At 41.8% G+C, this 16,362-nt stretch overlaps 1 protein-coding gene across 3 annotated transcripts in view; it reads left to right on the top strand.

Annotated features, from left to right (window-relative positions):
- The window catches only part of RNGTT (RNA guanylyltransferase and 5'-phosphatase), a 467,131-nt gene that overhangs the window by 207,155 nt on the left and 243,614 nt on the right, over positions 1-16,362 (top strand). For 2 of the 3 annotated variants that reach the window (XM_019520359.1, XM_019520360.1), the window contains exon 10: positions 9,251-9,415. The exons of the other annotated variant lie outside the window; for it this stretch is intronic. In XM_019520359.1, the coding sequence (XP_019375904.1) occupies positions 9,251-9,415 (165 nt within the window). The remainder of the gene's footprint in view (positions 1-9,250; positions 9,416-16,362) is intronic. 3 annotated transcript variants of the gene reach the window in all.

Here is a 16,362-nt window from a genome sequence, read left to right on the forward strand (position 1 = left end):
GCACTACCAAGAGTGACTAGGAATAACGGTCACAAGCTGGCAGAGGGTAGATTCAGGCTAGATATCAGGAGGCGCTACTTCACGATCAGGGCAGCTAGGATCTGGAACCAACTTCCAAGAGAAGTGGTGCTGGCTCCTACCCTGGGGTCTTTAAAAGGAGGCTTCATGAACACCTTGCTGGGGGTCATTTGACTCCAGTACTCTTTCCTGCCATGGCAGGGGGTCGGACGTGATGATCTGCTCGTGTCCCTTCCGACCCTACAAACTATAAAACTATGAAGTGCAGGACTTCACACTTGTCCTCATAATGATGTCAAACGTCTGATATAATTCATACATTTGTATGTACTGCATGACAAATCAAACTAGCCTTTTTAAATATGAATGTAGATGAATGAGAGCAGTTGCCAAGAGTCAAATATTTCAAATTCATAGGTCTGAGAAGTGGGAAATTTGCAACTCCCATTCATGTCATTGGGGGGTTACTCTACAGCCTAAGGGCATCCCTGTAAATGTTAACAGTAAGTATTATATGTTGAGAGCTAGGGCTGTGTGCAGCTTTGGGTGCTGATTAGATTCAGAGGAGATTTGGCCTGATTCAGCGGCCAAATCACTGAATCTGAATTGAATCAGGAGACCAGTTAAAAGGTCTGAATCAATTTGAATCTCTCCGAATTGATTCAGAAAAAATTTAGAGAGCTTTGGCGATTCGAGCAGGAGGAAGTTGCACTCTGACTCCATGCTGGTAAGTAGGGAGTGGGGGAGGTGGGGCTGGAAGAGTGGGGAAGGGACCATGGGGGGACCCCTGCCAGGCTGCATCCCCTGTCTGCTCCCTCAGCCCCCCCCATGGCTTTCCCACCTGGCCCCAGCTCCTGGCTCCTTAAAGAAAAAAAAAAAAAAAGCCCCATTCACCGGCTGCTGCCAGGTGGGAGGGGGCAACCCCCCCCCCACTGCCCCATGCTGCATGGGGGACTCTGCCATGAGCCCCCCGACTGCCGCTTGCTCTTCCAACCCCCCATGGCTGCCCTGCCTGCTCCAGCTACCTGCCCTTAAAAAAAACAAACAAAAAAACCCCCCAAACCCCGACTCACTGGCTGCTGCAGCAGCCTCAGGGCTTCTGGGGGCTCATGGTAGCAGTGGGGATTGCCCTCCGCCTGGCAGCAGCCAGTAAGTGGGGGCTTTTTTTTTTTTTTGAGTCAGGAGCTGGGAGAACAGGTGGGGGATGGGGCAGATTTGGAGATTCATCTGAATCAATCCGGGACCGTGATTCGAGTCACCAAATTGAATCACTGTCCCCTGAATTGGCTGACTCCAAATCTGATGCGAGTACTAGCCACTGCGTATAGGCCTATTGAGAGCTACTTTGATGAGGAAAGAAGGATAGATAGTAAAGAAAGGAGAAACGATGTTTTTAGCATATAATAAAAACTCCTGTTTTCTCTCTCCCTCCCACTTGCCCCAAGTTCAGAAGCAGGGCAAAAGAAGGGATGACTGATGGCAGCAGTAGCACTTACCCTAGTGCTCCAGAGCAGTGTCTGAATGCTGCCACCACGTGTAATCAGAACTCTTGGAGAGGTGGTATCTTTTATTAGACCAACTAAGTAGTTGCAAAAAAAGAGTCACCATTTCTCCCATCTTTTCCTCTGCTGCTGAATTGTGAATTGCAGTGTGGGGGTTGCGGCCACAGTGAGCTCTCTTCACTGTGCTTGAGCTATGCACCTGAACAGAGCCATGAGCCAAGGAGTTTATTTTTGGGGCGGTGAAGAATATTTATAACATTATTGTTTGGCTTTTTGGTAACAGGTTTGAGTCCCCAAAACTGTTTTTATTGATATAATAATTCATAGAAGAATTCTGCAACATTAATGGACACCATAAAAATATTAAATAAATGTCAGTAGCATGCAGTTAGGATTCTTATCTCCAAGCAGCAGTATCTCATATGATATTCCTTTCTTGTACCACAGATAAATTGTATAAAACATTTGACTCCTAGTTTCTTTGCCATTAATTTGTCTCTCATGTCTGTGAATGTTTGAGTTTTAAAGGTTAGAAAATGTTCATTGTAAAATGCATTGTCAAGTTCTAATAGTAGTCTAGCTGTTAATCTGTATTTTAGAAATGAAAAACCTTAATAGTCCTAGTTTTACAGTGTATTTCATTGCTATAATACTATTTTACTTTCTCTTTTCTGGTTAAAAAAGGAAAAGAAACATAAATATTAAAGATATTACTCAACTCCCAACTTGCTAGAATCTAGTAAAGAATTTATCCGGGGAATAAAAAGGCACTTACCAATTAATTAATAGGGTTTTTTTAAAGAAGATATATTTTCATGAAGCTGTCTTAAAATAAAGTTTTAAAAATACATATTGGTAATTATATTTCTACTGTTGAGAGAAATGTATACTCTATCATTAATGTAATATTCAAGATATTAGACTTACAGACCTTCAGAAGATCGAGAAACTTTATAATAGGATTTTATTTGGAAATGCAGATGTCAGCTGTGTGTACTTCGAATGGTCAGTAATCATGTTACCAAAGACTAATATTTTACCCTGTTTTTATGCTGTAGTCTAGTTTCAGAATCATTGAAGTTAAGGCAGTTGTGGCATATATCAAAGTATGTATGATATTTAGGTGTATATTGTATGTGTTGAATTATTCATATTTAAGGTATTGCTTTTTGGGATGAAAAATAATATGTTCTGTTTATTTCCATACCAAATTTAAAAAATAAAGAGAAGGGAGTCTCAGTCTGCCCTAGATGAAGCTAACTGTCAAATGGATACAAAAACCCAGCATGTTTTATTAAAGTACTGCCCAGCAACATTCAGATAGAAATCTGTAAGTGTTTCCATTAGAAAGAGTTTTCATTGAACTTATCATTCAAATACCTCATTTTCCTATCTACCATTATCTGTAAGAGAATTATTGTGGTGTAGCTGGGCAATACAGGTTCAGACTTAACCAAGTGCCAAGTAGCTTTCATTTCTCAGTTTAACTGAAGAATCCATGTTAGGTTCATTCATTTTTTCCTATGCTGTTTTATTTATTGTTTATAAGTCTTAAAATCTTACAGTTCATTTAATTGATTGCATCATTTTCTATACAGTAGGTAGAAAGCATTTGTGAGTGCATGTTTTTGATTTTTATAAAGCTTTCAGGTCCCTTGTATAATGCATTTGGTTCCTGTGTCTCCATGTTGTTTGTGAGCAAAGTTTGAAGAATCTAGCCTTACATTCAAAATAACTGCCTATCTCCAGTGCATTTTGTAAAATGAGGCAATATTCATGGATTTATTCTACAGGAAATTCAGTTTTACATTTTGGGGATCATCTTACTTTTCTGTTAATGGAGTGATTTCTTAAAAATGCAAAACTGTTAACTAAGGTGCTATGGTATATTGTGCTATATAGCAATTCATGCTCTGATCTCTGTGAAGCATACATTGGTGCACCAGATTAAAAAAAACCCTGAAATATTCTAGGACAGTGTTTCTGTACCTTTTTAGACTTGAGGTACCCCTTTGACAATTCTGGCTCTCAGTTTTTGCTGTTTTTTTTTACTATAGAAAAATAATAGAAATTCTTCTGTTGCAAAGAACTGAGAAAGACCATACCAGGTCAGAATGGTTTTAACACTGGATTCCTGTTTGAAATTTCTGAGCTTACCTTGTGAGTTGATTGCATACCTGAAGAAATCCCAAGGTTGCTGCTACACCCTGGCTGAGCATCACTGCTCTCGAAGGTGGTGTTGAGTCAGCAGATGACTTCTCTCTCAGGGCATGCTTAAACTTGATTTTTTGCTTGTGTTTTAAATACATGTTTATTAACACAGACTAACAAAGACATTTATAAATTCCACGATAAATAGGACACATGTTTCTTGCTAACTGTATTTAAGCCCAAACTATACTATAGTAGCAAATGTCTATATTCTGAGGCAAACACTAGTGTAGTGTCTACTTGAGAATTTACAAACTTTTTTAATCAACACATGGTAACACAATTAAAAATTCAAGTAGTCCTACCCTTGAGCATCTTTTGATGCATGTCTCATCAGGCATATAAAGTTTTTGTTTTGTTTTTTTAATATCCAGAGTAGATTCTAAAATACATTGTATCCATTTTTGGAAGACTTCTTTAAATATATGCTTCTGACTACATGCTGTCCAAACAATCTCCTCCTGTTTTTGTTAATGTCTTTTTGAGTTATTTATTACAGCCTACATTACCTCCTACCTTTTTTGCTAAAAGCTGGGGTTTTACCATCTTGAGACTTAAGTCAGACTTGTCCCAGTCTGATCTTGTTTTTCTTTCTAGTGCTTTTTATTCCATTCTTTAAGCAACACTTGCTAATTATGGTGAAGTAATAACAAAGAAAAACCTTCCCAACATTACTTGAATTCAATATGTCTTTGATTTTAAATTCAAAGTTATGCTAATTTTCTGTTTATTTCTAAAATTAAATGCTTTGAGAGAGAGTGAAACATACATTTATTTTCAGTTTATTTGGCTGATGGAGAAATTACCTCCATTTGCCATGTTGTCCCAAAGCTATATGCTCTTCTTTCAACTAAGCTTTGACCTTTGTCAGGATACTAGTGCCAACGTACCTTTTTCTTAACAAGCCTTGAAATAAAAGATGAGTCTCAGAGCTACAACTACTTCAGAATAAGTGTGAGAAGTCAAAGGAGTCTTTAAGGAAGAAAGATTTAGGTGATTAGAAGATTCATGTGGAATTAAATAAATTAATTGAAGTTACAGACTTTTAAAAGCTTCAGATTAATTTCTGCTACTACAGTAAAGCTTATTTAAATGAATATTGTAAAATAATAGTGTAAACATTCTTTCCAGGTTATTTCAGGTTGCTAATTTTAAATATTAGCTCTCTGGTTGTGCAAAGTTTCTCATAAGAAGGGACTTAGTGGGGATGTAGGGATATTGGAAAGCAGAAGGTAGGGGTGCACTGATAGAGATTTTGGGGCCGTTTTTTTTAAGGATGCATATCGACCAATACCAGTCTGATTTTTGATATGCAGCCCCATAGCTTGAAGAACAGTGTCCAGCTGGTAAGTCTGTTGTGGTGGAAGAGGAGAGGGAAGGGAAGGAATGTGGGGAGGAGGGAGCAGATTGAGGCCCCTGCAGTGAGGGAGGGAGTGGGGCTGGGACAGGTGCTGCCTGGGCAGGGAGGGGTGTGGTACAGAGCCACAGCTCCTCTGGGGGGTGCAGGGGGAGGCAGCTCCTGCTGCTGCGCTCACCCCAGGAGGCATGGGGGGCATGTGCCCTTGGATTGGGGTGGGGCAGGCTGCAGCTGCAAGCTGGGGCCACAGCTGGGATGGGGGTGTGGGGGAGCTACGGCAGATTTTGGTGTGGCTACAGCCCTCCCAGCACCACCACCTGCCTGAAGCACAGTGCAGCCCTGGCCCCAGGCCACAACTGCCACCTGCCCAGCCCCATCCTGCCCTGTGCAGATCCAGGGGCACATGCCCTTCCCCATGCCCTTTGAGGGTGCACACAGCAGCAGGAGCCCCCCCATTCCCACGCTCCCGGGTGAGCTGCTTGCAGCTCTGTTTCGTACCCTGCCTGCCCAAGCCCCACTCCCTTCCTCACTGCAGCGGTCTTGATCTGCTCCCAGAAGCCACTTCCCTCCCCCTACCCTTTCACCACAACAGGCTTACCAGCTGGACACAGGTCTCCAAGCTGCTGGGCTGTGCGCCTTGCCATCTGTGTGCTTCCCTGTGGCTGCACTCATGCATGGGCCATTTATTGGCCAAATTATCAGTCACATTAGGCTGATTTCCGATGCAGTCAATTTTCTTTATATTGGTGCTGATTCGACATTGGATTGATGTATCAATACACCTCTAGCAGAAGGTTCTGGTGGAATGTGCTTAGGAAAAAAATAATTGGATTTAATGTTATTTTGAACATGGAAAAAAAATACCAGGAAAGACTCATAGAGGAATCCTTATGAGAATAAGGTAGTAACTTCTCAGACTTGTCCAAATTGGAAATACAAAATAAGTTTGTGTGGCTGTTAATCATTAGCACCACAAACCCATCTGTGGGAAACTCCTACAAACCCAAGTTTCTCCTTACTGTGCAGATACTTGCTGCAAGGAACTGACTGCAGTTGCCCTGGGATAGCTATCCAAGCAAACCTCCATTTCTCTATGCTTATACCGGGGTCTTATTTGTTGTGAAGGAATCTCTTCCAACCCCAGGTGGCTACCCCATTTTTGGATTGAGAAGAAATTATAGGTTCCTCTCTCTGTAGGAAGAGAATCAGCCTGGATTATCACTTGCCTGGAAGTCACCTCTTCCACAGGCAATCAGTAAAGGGACAACAAAAGGATTTATTATAAAAACAGAACAAGCATGAGAAATCAGTAACCGTACATTGAGATTAGAGACAGAGATATAAAAGTAAACAAATTTTTATAAAGGACCATTAACCTCTTTTTACCCTGCATGTTACAGCCAAATATTCACTCCTCACCGAGCTTTTTCAGAGAAAGACTGTAATCCCTACTTCTTGCATCACGCCAGAGCTTTTTGCATCTCTCAGTCAACTTGATTTTCCCAGCAAGAACCTCATATGCCCTTTTACCCAGGAACACTGAAGACGAAGCCACACGTTTGAGACAGGTTTTATGTACCATTGCCAGTCTGGCTATAAACATGCATCACTCCTTCACTTCTTGGTGGAGAGGGGGAACCCAAGTCGATGCTAACTTACATACATTGGTTCTTCTAGATGTGAACAGCTAAGGGCTCCTCAGGTTAATCACTGCCTTACTGATACAACCTTGGCTATAATATAAAGATATATGAAAATTACTTTCATATCAATTACTATAACACATAAGAACAGTAAAACTGAACACAGCTTTGCATTAGTATTTGGTGAAGCTGTCTAACTCCCTTCCTGCCTGGCTGCAGGCAAACCATGGAGGTGCAGCTGGGGCTGGCAAACTCCAGCTGTGATCTGCAAGATTTGCCAGCAGGGGAAAATGGGACGGAGGGAGGAATTTGTCTCCGGGGCCATGGCAGGCCAGAGTTTGGCCACTACCTGTCCCTGCTCCAGCTATAGAGCAGAGGGGAGGGGCCAGCTCAGCTTTCTGAAGCAGAGAGCAGAGCTCTGCCTAGCCGAGAGAGCATGCTGGGATGTTGGAGGAATCTGGTGTAACTTAAACAAGGAAGGGGTCTGGGACAGACATTGCATAAACTGGTTTGAGCCAGTTCAGTTAGGTCTGATACTACATTCAACCAGCTTTATCTTAAACCAGTTTTGGCCATTTTCAAACTGGTTTATGTGCACTAAATGTCTGCTCTGACCACTTAAACTGGTTTATGTATAATGTCTGTCCCTAGCTGTGAAGTGACTATGCAGAACTGTCCATTTTGGGTTGGAGAAAGTTTCAGAGGTTCTTTCTGTGCTCTGCAGCAGTGATCAGGAAGGCTTCTTGGAATGATAAGAGAGCTGTTGCTCAGAGAGCTTGCATCTGAGGGAAGGGGAGGTCTCTTTGGTCCCACTAGATAATTTAAGACTTAGAAAAGAGGAGACAATAATTTTGGTTGGGGGGAAAGCTGGGTCTTCTGGGGCCATAAATGGGTGGAGGAAGAGGACACCTGGAATGTGGAGGTTTCTGGGGGGAGATTTAGGGCCTTAGTAGGTGAGAATGGAGCCAGGAGGCTGCCTTGTAAAAAAAAAAAAAAAAAAAAAAAAAGACTCTTGATGTTGCATTGCAAACTCCTCTTTGTTTAAACCTTTCATTTCATCATTTCTCTGACTTGAAATTTAAGATAGCTTCTCTGTTTTTTCCTGGTTCAATCTCCTTTACTTTATGGTTTTACATTAATTAGAAATTAATTTAATTGCATATAGTTTGCTGTTTAATTTTTCTTTTAAATTTGTCCTATTCCTTTTGACATGTGTTGGAAAAATGAATGCCTGCTTTTCTTTCCCATTGTTTAAGTTCTCCTCCTTTTTCTCCTCCCATATCAGCCTTTGATTTGGGAAGCCCCTGTGACTGATGCTTGTGCTAATCCCCATGTCTGCCAACTGCAATAGAGTCCTCTCTTGCTTTTCTGGTTTCCTGTTTTCATTGCTTTTAACTCTTCAAAACTTTCATCACTTAGGCTGAAACTTTTGAGACTTGCTTTCTGAAGGTCAAGGAGGACTTTTTTTTAAGCTTAACAAGTTGTGTGAGAGAGAGCAGATGATGAATAGTCTAGTTTGAATAAGTTAAATATTTTACACTGGATAAAAAATACTTAGGTATAAGTTATATCTTTTGTTTCTGTAAATGGATCCATTTTATTTACATTAACATTTCCAAAATTAGCATTAAAATTTGTATGTAGCTTGTATGTATTCAGATAATGGCAAGTACAGAATGTTGCTACCACTGTGTAGCAATCCAAAGGTAACAAACCCCATTATGGTCAATGTTGATGTGCCAGATGTGTGTTTTGAACAGCCTTATTGATCTGATGCATTGCACTAAATGATGTAGTTTGTGATTCGTTTCAGCTCTTGAAAGGTCACAGTATACCGCTGAGAATTACGCTAGAACTTTTTAGTATCTTTATATGGCTGACATTCTGTTAGTTTTTGTTGCCATTACTGTTTCTTCACAGATTTTCTAAACTTTTATAACCATGTTTTTTTTCTCCCTTCTCCCCCACCCCCCAACAGGGTACGTTTCATAACAGAGACAATACATGTACATCTCTAATTCTGATTGCAAAGTCTTTAATGTACTTGAAGCAAGGGATTTGTTTAGCTGTGGAAGTGGCATTGTTGTATTGTCATTGTAAAATGTAATTGTTGTCTTGGTTCATACAGGATTAGGCAGAAAATACTGTACCAAAAAACAGGTTATGGTTGCTTTTCATAAGCATATTTGGATAATAATCTGCTTTATTACTTGAAAGCATTACTTGTTCTCTGATGGCCAGACTCTTAAAGGTATTTAGGCAATGAATTTCTCTACCCTTAGATCTTGAGCATAGCAGTTGATCAGGGCATTTATTTTTTTTACATAAGTCATTATTGGATCAGATATCTCTTGTCCTAGATAAATACATACAAGCTGCAACTTTGGAGGAAATATGTATATCTTATAATAATTTGATGATCAGTGCATGTTTGTAAATATTTTGCAAGTCAAACATTAGTTTATTTAAGTAACTTGATAGGTATTTGGTTTTGAAATTAATTTTGTCTAACTTGGCAGAGACAGCCAGTTGGAGATTGTGATTTTAATGTTCGACTCGCGTGCATAGAAAAAGAGATTATATTTCCACGACACGAAAAGATGAAGAATGGTCTTATTGACAAAGCACAGGAACCATTCAGTGTTCGAAACAAGCCATTTTTCGACATACATGCTGCAAGAAAGGTAAATTTGACCAAATTTAGATTTTATTCATATTGTTGTGCTGAAGACAGTAACTTTAGATTTGTGTGCAGGCTTTCCTTCAGCCTACCTAACTTCTTTGTTGGGATTTGGGAATTGGAGTTATTCTGGATGTGGTTTGTATGGCTTAAATCTACCTGTTCTTTTATGTTTACCATATTCTCCCATTTAAAAACTGTTTACTTCTATACAAACCTCATGTTTTATTTCCTAATGCTCAGTTGTGGTGGCATTGCAGTGTTTGTTGGTTTAAATCGATGCGAGTTCCTGGGAATGTCTGAGAACTATACTGGTTACACCATCTCTGTTTATAGATGGTTATACCAGCGTGGTTTATGGATCTTTAGTTGGGAAGGTAAGAATCAGAAATAATACTTACAATTGCATTTAAAATGAATTAATATTTTGCAGTAGTTCTAAACTGGTCAGCTTCTTCTCATGTTAATTTCTAAAATGCTTTTTCCTTGGTCTTCTGAGATAAAGCAGTTTACTTACAAACGTGTTAGAGTTTCTATCTCTAACTGCACTTTCTAATCAGTGTAGGAATACGATATCCTTGTGTACATTTTTTTTTATTCCTTCCATGTTAACACGCAGGTGATACTTATCTCTCCTAAAATAGCCCATTTACACTCCACAGTACTATACAAATAGTCCCATGTGGTGCAAATCAGCATAGCAGAACATGTAGCTGCTCAACATTTAATCACCTCCTTCCATTTGCTTTTGTTGCTGTCTGGAAATTGAAGCAGGGAATGTGTATTGAACAAAGCATAAGTAACAAACTTCTGAATAACAGAGAATGACTGATAAAACTACTATGTGGAGGCAACATGACTTTGAAAAACCATTCATTATAAATTAACAAAAACACAGCAGTAAAATGGGCCACCGAAACTGAGCTTATCATTGTGCAGACAATGTGGTATAAAAGTTTAACCAGTTCTCTCTTTAGTTTAGTTTGTTGGGATTTTTAAATAGAAACGTACTTTAAATGTCTAAGATAATAGTGCATAGAGACTTTAAATTCAAAATAAAATTTTCACGGGGAAAAAGTAATTATGATTAATACATAATAGTTTATAATTGGTAGAAATGTAAGGCTTCAGAAGCCTTACTTTAGGCTTCAGTTTTTTTTAAGAAAGTGAGAAACAGTAGCTGTTTAATAATTAGATATGTTATGTTTTTTAAAAGTGGGTGTCCAGTGCAGTGGGACATATCTAATCACAGGAATTTGGCTTAAAGATAGAAAAAAGAATGAGTTTAAATGGTCAGATTTCAGGCTGGAAGGAAGTAAACAGTAGGGTCCTGCAGGGATCAGTATTGGGACTGGTGCTGTTTAATATTCATAAATGATCTGAAAAAGAGGGTGAGTAGTGAGGTGGCCAAATTTGTAGATGACACAAAATTATTCCAAGACCAAGTGGGGCTGCAAGAGACTACAGAAGGATCTGGCACTGTTGAGTGAATGGGTATCTAAATGGCAGATGAAATTCAGATTAAATAAGTGTAAAGTGATGCACATGGTCACAACAAATAACCCAAACTATATTTACAATATGATGGTCTCTACATTAGCGGTTACCACACAGACAAGAGATCTGGGAGTCAAAAAGGAAAATAAAATGCTAGGGATTATTAAGAAGGAAATTATGAACAAGTGTCATTATACCCCTTTGTAATTCCATGGTGCATCCACACCTTGAATGCTATACCCAGTTTTGGTCCCCACACCTCAAAAAAGGTATAGAAGAATTAGAGAAGGTACAGAGAAGGGCAACAAGGATGATTAGCAGTAGGGAAGGGCTTCCACATGAAGAGAGACTAAGGAGGCTAGGCCTAGTCAACTTAGAAAAGAGATGTTTGAGGGGGTACATACTAAATGGTGAAGAGAAGGTAAGTAGGGATTTATTATTTACGGTCTTTCTGATTTTAAGAACTAGGGGTCATAAGAGAAAACTAGTAGGTAATAATATTAAAACTAACAGAAGGAAGTTATTTTTTACACAGCATGCAGTTTAAGTGTGGAACTCATTGCTACAAGATGTGTGGAAGATGACAGTTTAGCCAGATTCAAGAAAGGATTAGACAACTTCTTGGAGGAAAGGAGAATCAGTAGTTACTGAGCCTGGGAGTTGGGGATATAGCTTCTGAACCAGAACTTCCTAGACCTTAAATACTGGAAGCTGCAAGTGGGAGAGCAACAGTTGAAAAAACCTGGCCATACCCCTCTTGCTTTCCCTTTCAACATCCATTTTCTGCCACTGTGGCACAGAATACTAGACAAGATGGACCTGATGTGACCTAGTAGATGGCAGATCTTATGTAATCTTTAAGCTTCATATCTGCGTAACACCAATAGTTTAAGTGCCCCGGGAAGGGCATTTAAAGGAATTATATATGGCTCTAAGAGGGTGAAATTGCTGCACAGCTGCTCTTAGATCTCCTGCTGTGCCATAGCAAGGGTCCAAGAATGTAGGTGAGTTGATGGAATTACTTGTGTAAGCTGAAGCTTCACCAGATACTGTGCAGTGTACAAGTCTGTTACCTGCAAGATGTGTATTTTCCTAATTGCACCTACTTTAGTTTGGAAGAGACCCCTCTAGGACAAATCAGGGTACTTTCTAAAATGTAATATCGTATCTCTCTCAAAAAATTCAAATGTTCCTCATCACATTTTAGTAATGGGTAACTCAGCTCCTTATCATTGGAATCTAGCATCTCATCACGCTTAAGAAAAGTGATATCTTATACGAAAATCTTCATTTGTTCCCATCCTGCCTTTACTTCAGAATCAATATCCCACTTTCTGGACAACTCACACCAATGGATGATGAACTAATGAAAAACTGAGGATACAGACATGCAATGCAATTGAATCATTCCTAAACATTGCTGATTGGGAAACTGTTCAGAATTGTGTGAGATACTGTTACTTGACAACAGGGGGAGGGGAAGAGTGAGGCCTAGCCCAGTATGGCTTACAGTGGGCAAGTTGAGGAAGAGGTAGTTCTTGCACCCATGGTTTGGAAGTTGCAGGGAATGGGTGACCTGTTCCTGGGGGGCATTTTCACCTTTCTACTTTTCCTTTTCTCTTAAACATGCGTTCAGTAAATTTAAAATGCCAGCAAATGACTGAACTTTGCAGTGGCTTGCTGCAGTGTTTGAACCCAAGCTTTTTGGTTCCCAGAGAGTAGTGAACCATTGTAAGTGTCTGTGGTCAAGTAGGGAGTTTGCTTATAGGTGGTTGTTAGGAAGAAAGCTCTTATAAACATGCAGTGCAAGGGGAGGTTAAAAGTACAAACCAAAGGGGAAAAAAGGAGAGGGAAGCAGTCAAATTCTGGCTCTGTATCAGAGCAACCTGTTGCAGCAGTGGATGGAGTTGAGGAGTGATGCAGTGTGGGCTGCCTGGAAGCCAGATCTGTGTTACAGGACAGTTAAGCTAGGGACACATTAAAAAAGGCCAAGCCTGAATTGATTCAATCTTTGCAGGTTAGTTTAACCTGTGTAGATTGAACTGATTTGCAAGTAAATAGACATTCACTTTTGATTCCAGAAATGCAGGCGCATGCCTGCTGTGGCTCAGGCTAGAAGCCAGGTCTGCAGGGAAGCTGTGCTGGGGGGGTGGTGTGGCCAGGCCCTAGCAGCCCTGAGTATGATGGGAGGGGTTTAAACCCCCACCCTGGAGGGGGGAAGCAGCCCTGCCAGAGGTCCAGTGGCATGAGCAGGAGCATAGCCAGACCCCAGTATTCCAAGGAGAAGGGGGTTTAATGCCCCCATGGTGGTGGTGGGGCCACCAACAGACTCCGCTCCTGCACCTGGGGTCACAGCAACCAGATACCGGTAGCCTGAGGGAAAGGGGGGAGTAGCATGGGCACCGACATAGCACTGGCTCTGTCCCACACTGAAGATCCCCTCAGGCAAAGCCCATGCCACACCACAGCACAGAGAGAGAGGGGCAGGGAGCCATGTTCCAGGTGCAGTCTGCCTGCAAACCGTGGCCCTCATGTGGGGCTGGAGATGGGAAGCAGCAGGTGCTGACCCCGCCCCCTAGGGCTGCCCCAGCTCGGGCTGTACTAATGCAGTAGGAGGTAACAGTGAGTCGGGCTCCATGATTACCCCAGGCTCCCCACCATCCCCCTTCCGCGCCTGCGACTAGGTCATATCCTCCCTTGTCCTCCCCCTCCTTGCCGCCTCGGCATCAAGCACCTCTCGCCGCTCCTTCAAGGGACTTGCCCAGGCCTTGCCTGGGGGGATCTTCAGCACAGGATGGAGCCAGTGTCTTTTCGGTGTCCATGCCACTCCCTCCTTCCACTCAGGCTATCATGTCTGGCCACCATGGCCCTGGGTGCATGAGCGAAGCCTGTCGGTTCCCGCACTGCTCCCTGCTGCAATGGGGGGAATTAAACCCTCCCCTTTCCCTCAGGCTACCAGTGTCTGGCCATGCTCCTGCTCCTGTCGCTGCAGCAACAAGGGAGGATGGGGATGCCTGGCAGGGGCTGCTGCTCCCCTGTCAGCAGACCTGGCTGTACTCCAGAGCAGGGTTTTGCACCCTCCACCCCCTTCTCAGCCAGCTGAAGCAGTGATAGTGGTCCAGCTAGGGAGGAGAGGGGTCAGGCCAACCCCGATTGTCTGGAACAGATAGTGCAGCCCAGCCCAGGGCTGCCAAGCATGCTGGGATGTTGGGGGACTCTGCTGTAACTTAAACCAGGAAGGGGTCTGGAACAGAAGTTCCATAAATCAGTTTGACCTCAATCATTTAAGTCTGATACTACATTCAACCAAGTTTATCTCAAAGTGGTTTCAGCCATTTTGAAACTGGTTTATGTGCAGTGAACTTCTGTTCTGTTACAGGTTTAAATCTGTTTCTGGTTAATTCAACCAGCTTGTGTAATGTTTGTCCCTAGTCTTAGTGTCTGCACATAACACTGAACCCATTCACAGTCAATCAGTTTAAAATAGTACCTGATTTTCCAGGTACGCTTGATTTTACAGGATATCCTCTTTATGTTATATTGCCCACTCTCCTTTCTTTTCCTCCTATCTGGGAACCACACTGAGGACTCAGGTAATACTTGAAAACAGCCCTCATCTTAGACTTCTGAAAAAACAGTAAGAGTTCTTGAGGAAGAGGATAGTCTCAGTACTGTCATTCATCTTTTTTACTGTAAAGAAAAGATGAAGCTGTCTATAGAATCATAGAAAACTAGGGCTGGAAGAGACCTAAGGAGGTCATCTAGTCCAACCTCCTGCTCAAAGCAGGACCATCCCCAACTAGATAATCCCAACAAAGGCTTTGTCTAGCCAGGTCTTGAATCTCCATCCTTGGAGGTTTTTAACAACATCTCTAGATAGCCTGTTCCAATGTTTTACTACCCTCCTCATAAGAAAATTCTTCCTGCTATCTAACCTAAATTTCCCTTGCTGCAACTTGAGACTGTTGCTCCTTGTTCTGTCACCTGCCACCACTGAGAATTGCCTAGCTGTATCCTGTTTTGAACCAGCCTTCAGGTAGTTAAAGGCTGCTATTAAATCCCCTCTTAGTCTTCTCTTCTCTAAACTAAATAAGCCCAGTTCCCTCAGCCTCTCCTCATAAGACATGTGCCCTAGCCCCCTCACCATTTTTATCACCCTCCGCTGGACTCTCCAAATTGTCCACATCCTTTCTGTAGCAGGGGCCCCCAAAACTGAACACAGTACTCCAGATGTGGCTTCACCACTGTTGAATAAAGGGGAATAATCACTTTCCTTGATCTGCTGGCAACACTCCTAGCAATACATCCCAGTATGCCATTAGCCTTCTTGGCAACGAGGACACACTGTTGGCTCATATAAAGCTTATTGTCCACTGTAACCCCCAGTTATGCTGTGACTGGTTACGTAAAGGAGCTTTAGAATTTTATTTATCTTTTACCACTGAAAACTCCCAAGTATAAATCCAGAAAAGTAGGTTCTCTATTTAATTGTTCATATGCAGTCTCACTTGTTTCACCCCCGTGAACTTCAACCAGAGACTTTGTCTTACCAGTGTCTGTAGCATGTGCTCTAGCCCTCCACTTACATTTCTCCCATGCTCAGGGTTATATAGGTCAGTACAGACTTTGTGTTCCTCAGTTCTTCTTTACCCCTTGGCTGAGTTGGAGCATTTCTTTTTTTGCAGACTGTACTTTGCATGTTTTTATTTTAATTTTTATTGACCTATTGCTTTATTGTTCATTATTTTTCTTATTGTTTTTCTTCCTCCACCATAATCTTTTTGGGGAGAGAATGGGAAGGTTTCAGCTTCTGGGTTGGAGTCTTAACATCTCTCTTCTCCCCTCCTTCCCATAGTTGCTTTTAGCTGCACCACAAGGCCATGCCCTTTGGAGGATCCACGCTTTTAACATTTTTGTGGTGACTGTCTTATTCCCTATCTTGAGGCATTTCATCACCCAAGGAAACTTTGAATGTTCCTCCTAGGCAAGGCCATGAACCTGGTGGTGGATGTGGGAACCAAGTCTTCAGCCTGACACCACCACCTCATTCTGGTCTTCCTCCTTGGCAGCAAGACAATGTTGGCATTCAAGATCCTGCTCAGAGTTAGCATGGCAAGACAATACCCTGTTTCCTTGCCTCCATAAGCAGGGTCTGGCCAGCCAGGGTGCTGTCTTATCTGTCCCTGTTATGGTACCCAGAACCCAGTTGTCAAGATCAGCATCAGATAAAAGCTCACTTCTCCCTAGTACATCCCAGTAAGGAGAAGGCAGCTAGCACAGACTTCGTCTCGAAACAAACTGGAACACATCAGCAGTATCAGCTGCTTTCCCCCCAGCTTCCTTTAGTGGGACTTCAGAGATTATTTGACAAGCTCCTCTTCCAAGATGGCAGCCCCAGTGGATCTTTTCCCTCCAGAATTACCTTTCAAAGGAACCAGGTGTCAAACAAAACCA

This window comes from Gavialis gangeticus, unplaced genomic scaffold, assembly GCF_001723915.1.
Source record: "Gavialis gangeticus isolate Ggan-Ray unplaced genomic scaffold, GavGan_comp1, whole genome shotgun sequence".
Taxonomy (NCBI): Eukaryota; Metazoa; Chordata; order Crocodylia; family Gavialidae; genus Gavialis; species Gavialis gangeticus.